This window comes from Mus pahari, chromosome X (genome assembly GCF_900095145.1).
Source record: "Mus pahari chromosome X, PAHARI_EIJ_v1.1, whole genome shotgun sequence".
Taxonomy (NCBI): domain Eukaryota; kingdom Metazoa; phylum Chordata; class Mammalia; order Rodentia; family Muridae; genus Mus; species Mus pahari.
The window spans coordinates 1112488-1118178 of record NC_034613.1 but is presented as its reverse complement, the minus strand read 5'-3'; the positions used below and the strand labels follow the sequence as shown (position 1 = coordinate 1118178).

The window sequence follows — 5691 nt, the reverse complement described above, 5'->3', positions numbered from 1 at the left end:
TATATATATATATATATATATATATATATATATATATATATAAAGGGATTTTGGCAATAAGGGTGGGGATGGTAATGGATGAGTAAATCTATCACAGTATTTGATATAGTTGAACAAAATATCAATATGAAACCCATTGCTTTGAACAGTAAATATGCACAAGTGAAATTCTTTTTTAAAAGAGGCTGGACAGATGAGTTGGTGGTTAAGACCTCTTGTTGCTCTTAGTGAGGATTGGAGTTCAATTCCCAGCACCCATATCTGGCTGGTTACAACAGCTTGTAGCTCCAGCTCCAGGGTATCTGAAGCCCTCTTCTGGCTTCTGTGGGTACCCACATTTACATGCACACACACATGCACATAATTAAAATAAATTTTGGTGCTGGAAAAATTACTTAGGTTTAATTTTAAAAATATTTATCTTTAATCTTTTTTTTTATATATAATCCAGTCATTATCCCCCTCCAGGTCCACCCTCTGCCAGTTCCTCATCCCATTCCTTCTTCTCCCTGTCTCCAAGAGGATGTCCTCATCCATACCCCTCCCCATGCCAAAACATAGATAATACATACACATAATTTAAAATAGTAAAAATACAATTTTCAAAGAGAATAATAAAAAAGAAAAATCCTGGGTCCCATCCTGATGATATTTAATTATGTATATGTAAATACTTCAAATGAGTAGAAGGTGAAATCCAAGAAACTTCTAGTCCCAAACGTGTTAGCTATAGGATATTTAACCAGTATTAGATTTTAAGAATGTATCGGTACACTTAAACTTGACTGATTTGACTTTGGTATAGTTTAACATTGACCTTTTCATCCTGGTATATTCTATGTTCATTACCATATATATTTTAACAATAGTTATATTAACACTTATGAATTATCATCAGGGAGAGTTTCCTAAAGGAGAGAGCATTAGGCCAGTATATTTTTGATAGTGCTGGACATGTAGCTCAGTTGCAGAGGCACTTGCCTATCGGGTCCAAGGTCCTGTGTTCAATCTCTAGCACTGCAAACTTTTTTATGTGCCAATAAACATTTTCAATTACTTTTTACTTTGTTGTAGTAAAATGATTTTCATGGAGGGAATGAGACATTTTCCCACATAAATTTATCAAGAAAGATTTCATACCTTAATTGAGCTTTTGTTTATATCAAATGTTTCTGACTGTAGTCATGATATTTTAAGTTTACTTTCATGGCTATTGTTTTTCCAATTCAACCTTATTTTGGACATATTTTGTAAGTTTCAGTTTATTAAGTCCTGTTTCTACTGTTAATTTGAAATTGAGGAGATTATTTTAAAAGTATTATCAAATGAGAATTAGAAGACTAAGTGTTTACTTTTAGCCTGTTTAGAAAAAAAGTGATGTTTTATTATTTGGTAATTATTTCTATTAGGATTATTTATTACTTATTATTTATAAGATAAAAATGAATAGGGTTTTTAAAGCTGAAATAGAATGGGAAATAATTCTTAGAATTGCTTCTTTTGTTGGAATGCTGTATTGCGTCATGATACAATTCTCCAAGTTTTTGAGCATTTACTATGTCATATACTGTTAATAATGTAGTTAGCACAAAACTAGTGTCATATCCCAGTGTTCTGTTTAATAATTATAAGAACTTTCTTATATAGATAAGACAGAGTTTGTTCTTAGAATTAGAAAAAGAGAAATCTGATAATTAATAGATATTCACCAAATAGAAACTGTTAAAAGATAGAAAAATGCCACAAGAGTGATTTCTCCTAACTTCCAACTTCATAGAGATAGTCTTAGTCATGTGGGAGTAGGTATAATACCAAGAAAGAAAAACTTTGTTGCTTCCTGTATGGCTTCCTTCTTTCCTTGATCACTTATCTTCTCTGCCATGAGTCTCACATATCAAATAACATTAGAGATAATCTGTATTAACTATTTTCTTAAAATAAATTTTTTCATGTGATGTTTACAGGTATTCAGGAATATATAGTTTTAAAGTACTTTTTCTTTCCATTTAAAATTTATATAGATTGGAAAAAATATATTCTATAGTAGAAACATTGCTTAGGCTATGCAAGGCTCTGGATCCAATCTTTAGTGCAATTACAATAAAACACTTTAACAAGTATATTTTCTTTTGTAATCCATAAAGACTCTGTAAGGTAGGTTATCATTCCAATTTTACCGATGAAAAAAATTAGAGTCTCATAGATTAAGTGACTCTTCCAAGGTCAATATTTTTTTAAAAATACACTGAGCTGAATCTGAACTAGTACCTAGGTTAGTCCCTATTGAATATGTATTAAAGTTCACTTAGTATAAGAGAGACTTAATAACTTGTGCTTTTTAGCTATCTTACTTGGAGGTATTCCTATAGAAAGACTCACTACTCCTTGTGATGATATTTAATCCTGGATAGTATAACCATAACTATGAGAAAAAGGGAATAAAACAGTTTTACCAAACTTACTCATTTTGAATTTTTTTACTGAAGACCATGTAATCTCTTCATGTCCCTATTATCAATGACTATATTCTTCATCGATTGTTTAAACATCTCTGACTACTAAAACTTTTTACTGTAGATCATAGGATTTATTAAATGTATCCCAGTTACTTGGACATGGTGGAGTTTATCCACACCCTGAATGTGACCCAAAGTTCATAAAAGGGCTATTTATAATTTTCAATGTTCATTTGATTCTTATGTTTATAGATTGGAAAGAGTAACCACCCAGCATCTTCATCTTCATCTTTATCTCAAGGCACATTAAAGAAGAGATCAGTATTTGAAGATGTCACTAATGTGAGTATGCTAACCCTGTTCTTTTCTGTAGTTTTACAGAACCCTTAGATGTTCTTTGCCTTGAGGGATCTTTCCAGTTTACCAGCAGACCTTGACTCTCTTGGAATGCTGACAGCAGGATTTATTTGGAATCAGTGACACAATATCATAAAATAGAGGCTCTCTTTACTGGTATAAAACATTTGGGTCAATTTATGTGTTCTCTGGAGCCAGTAAACCATGACTATGGAATTTTAAATAAATAAAAACAAAAAAATGACGGGGGACTATATTTATCCAAAATCCAGAAATTTTAAGATAGGATAATTATAGTCCAGGATAACATTTTCAATTCAAGCACTCTGGGAGTTTTGGGGAACACTATTTTTCTTTTCTGTAGGATTAACCTCACCCATCACTTCTGTCTCCCAGGATTTAAATTCTATAATTAGCCTAGTCATAATGACAATCAAAACTACCTCTTGTGTGTATCAAACTATAGAGGAGAGGACCTATAGCCCCAGGCTGGTGGGGCTAACAATTAACCCTCATCACAGAGATCTGAGAAGGATAAAATTTACTGGAATAAGCAGAAGTATCGATCAAGTGAACTCAATATCAATTAAAAATGAAGGTCTTGCTCACTAACTGGACACCCTAGGTTTCTCCATGGTAATCTTGATGTTTTTTTGGGAGCTAAGGTCCCACAGCATCACTGGTTTTCAGTTACTAGGCCCAGAAAACCCAAGAAATTTTCCTGTGGAGGAGGATCTTGTGGTACTGACTTACCTTGGTTAGGCAAAAGATAGTTGTCTCTCCAGCTTCCTGCCTGTCCACAGTTTGGGCGGAGTCCTGGTGGCAGATGAGGTGAGGCATAGTTCTTTATCCAGTGATTGGTATTGTCACACTTGAAGCAGGTCTTAGGTAGAGTCCTTTGGTGTCCTATTCTTCTTGGAAATGGATTTAGGGTTGCAGCCAGATGCAGGTATTTCTGCCTACCATAGGAAGATTTTGTGGCCTTTCCTGCGCCTCTCTTTCATTAAATACCTTCTATGCCATATTCAGCAAATCTCTGAGGGGTTTGAGGGCCATCATCTATATTAAACGAACTTTAAATTTATTTATAACTTGCTTTCACTTGTTTGCGTCAGGCTTAACTTTGAATGTATATAGAAGAATATATAATGGGAGATAAAAATTTGTTTCTCCCTCCAAGCCTGTAAACAAATTACAATGATACTTAGCATGACTACAAACATGGTTTTGAGCAGATTAAAGAATTTGATCATGTATAAGGTGACTGACCATTAACTTTATGTCTTGATTAGCTTTAACAGTTTATAATAAGTTAGCAACTTTTATAATATTATGATTTCAGAATTTTATCCATGTTAAGTTTGAGCCATAAAATTTGTAACTTTCAAAATTGAAGATCCTTTAGTATGAAAATAAATGTCAAACTGTAAACACAGTCCATAGAGAAACTAGAAACCTCATTTCCAGATCCTTTTATAGTATGCCTTTAAAAAACATCACAGATTTTTTTTTTTTGGTATGACAGTTTTCTTCAAGTAGCTAAAACCTTCCTCAATTAGCAAAGATATGTGATTAGACTCATGTCTTTAGGTCAGACTATTATAAGCTTAGGTTTTTATAAACCTTAATCATCAAACAAATATTGTTCCTAAGTCCTATTTTCCATAAACCTTGTTTGTGGTTTTGTCCCCATCTGTTGTTTTTCACTCTTAGGAGAAAATCATCAAACATTTCAGCCTTGTGTAAAATATCTTAGAAGCCCAGTGTTGCCTTCTTCATCTAAGGAAACTAAGCTAAGCTAAGCCATCCTGGAGAGCTGGTGTTGCCTCCTTGTTCTAATTTTTAAAAACATCTCTTTTCCTAAATAAGAGTTGAATTGTAGTTACATATGCGGGATGGTGTAGCAAATTAAGATTATATAGAATATAGATTTTTCACTATCAACCTTTTTCTGTTGCAAGTTTTAGCTACTCTTTCCTCTGCGTGGGATTTTACAGATATTTCTTTAAACCACACTCCCAATGACCTTACAAATCCCAAGATAAAAACGTTTGCATTTCTGCAGAAGCTTCAAAGCTATCCATGACTTTGAATGGCACAATATATTAGTAAAGAAAACCAAGAAAGGGGGAGTACTATTTAGAGAGGTAAACATATGTGATTACATTTAGCCACATTAATTTTATGCATAAATTTCTCCTGATTAAATTTAAATATCATTAAATAAGCAATAGTAACCTATGTTGGAAATAGTTTATTTTTTAGCTATTCCCCTATTCCCAAGAATATGGTGCCCCACCCCACTCCGGGCTGTCCTGTCATTTTCTTCCTATCATAGAGTCAGAGGGCAGCCTTGGAGACAAACATGCTTGGGTCCAAAGTGTGCAGACCAAATCCCACCCTAAGAGCCAGCTTTTCAGTACAGTAAAACAGCATGTGACAATTTTCTAATATTATCCATACCTACAGAGATTTGAATCTCTGTTGGATGGAACCTAATGATCAGAAGGAGAGGGAGAAGCAACGAAGACTTAGAGATCGATAGTTCAGACCATTTTCTTGTGCTTGGCAGAAATTATCACAATCCATGAGAATTTAGTAATTGAATGTGCCATTTTCTTGCCATTGATACTAATAATCAAGCTTGTGATGAGGTCTCACCATATTTATAGTAAAAAATAAGGGAGCAGCACTTAATGGTTAATCTTTTTAAAAAAAATTTTTATTATTATTTTCTTTATTTACATTTCAAATGCTATCCCGAAAGTTCCCTATACCCCTCCCTGCCCCTGCTCCCCTACCCACCCACTCCCACTACTTGACCCTGGCCTTCCCTTGTGCTGGGTCATATAAAGTTTGCAAGACCAAGGGGCCTCTC

At 33.8% G+C, this 5691-nt stretch overlaps 1 protein-coding gene across 1 annotated transcript in view; it reads left to right on the top strand.

The window, feature by feature from the left end:
• Ccnb3 (cyclin B3) overlaps nt 1-5691 on the top strand; it is a 46827-nt gene that overhangs the window by 1100 nt on the left and 40036 nt on the right. Inside the window, exon 2 of the mRNA XM_021188142.1 lies at nt 2709-2798. Coding sequence (XP_021043801.1) covers nt 2709-2798 — 90 coding nt within the window. The remainder of the gene's footprint in view (nt 1-2708; nt 2799-5691) is intronic.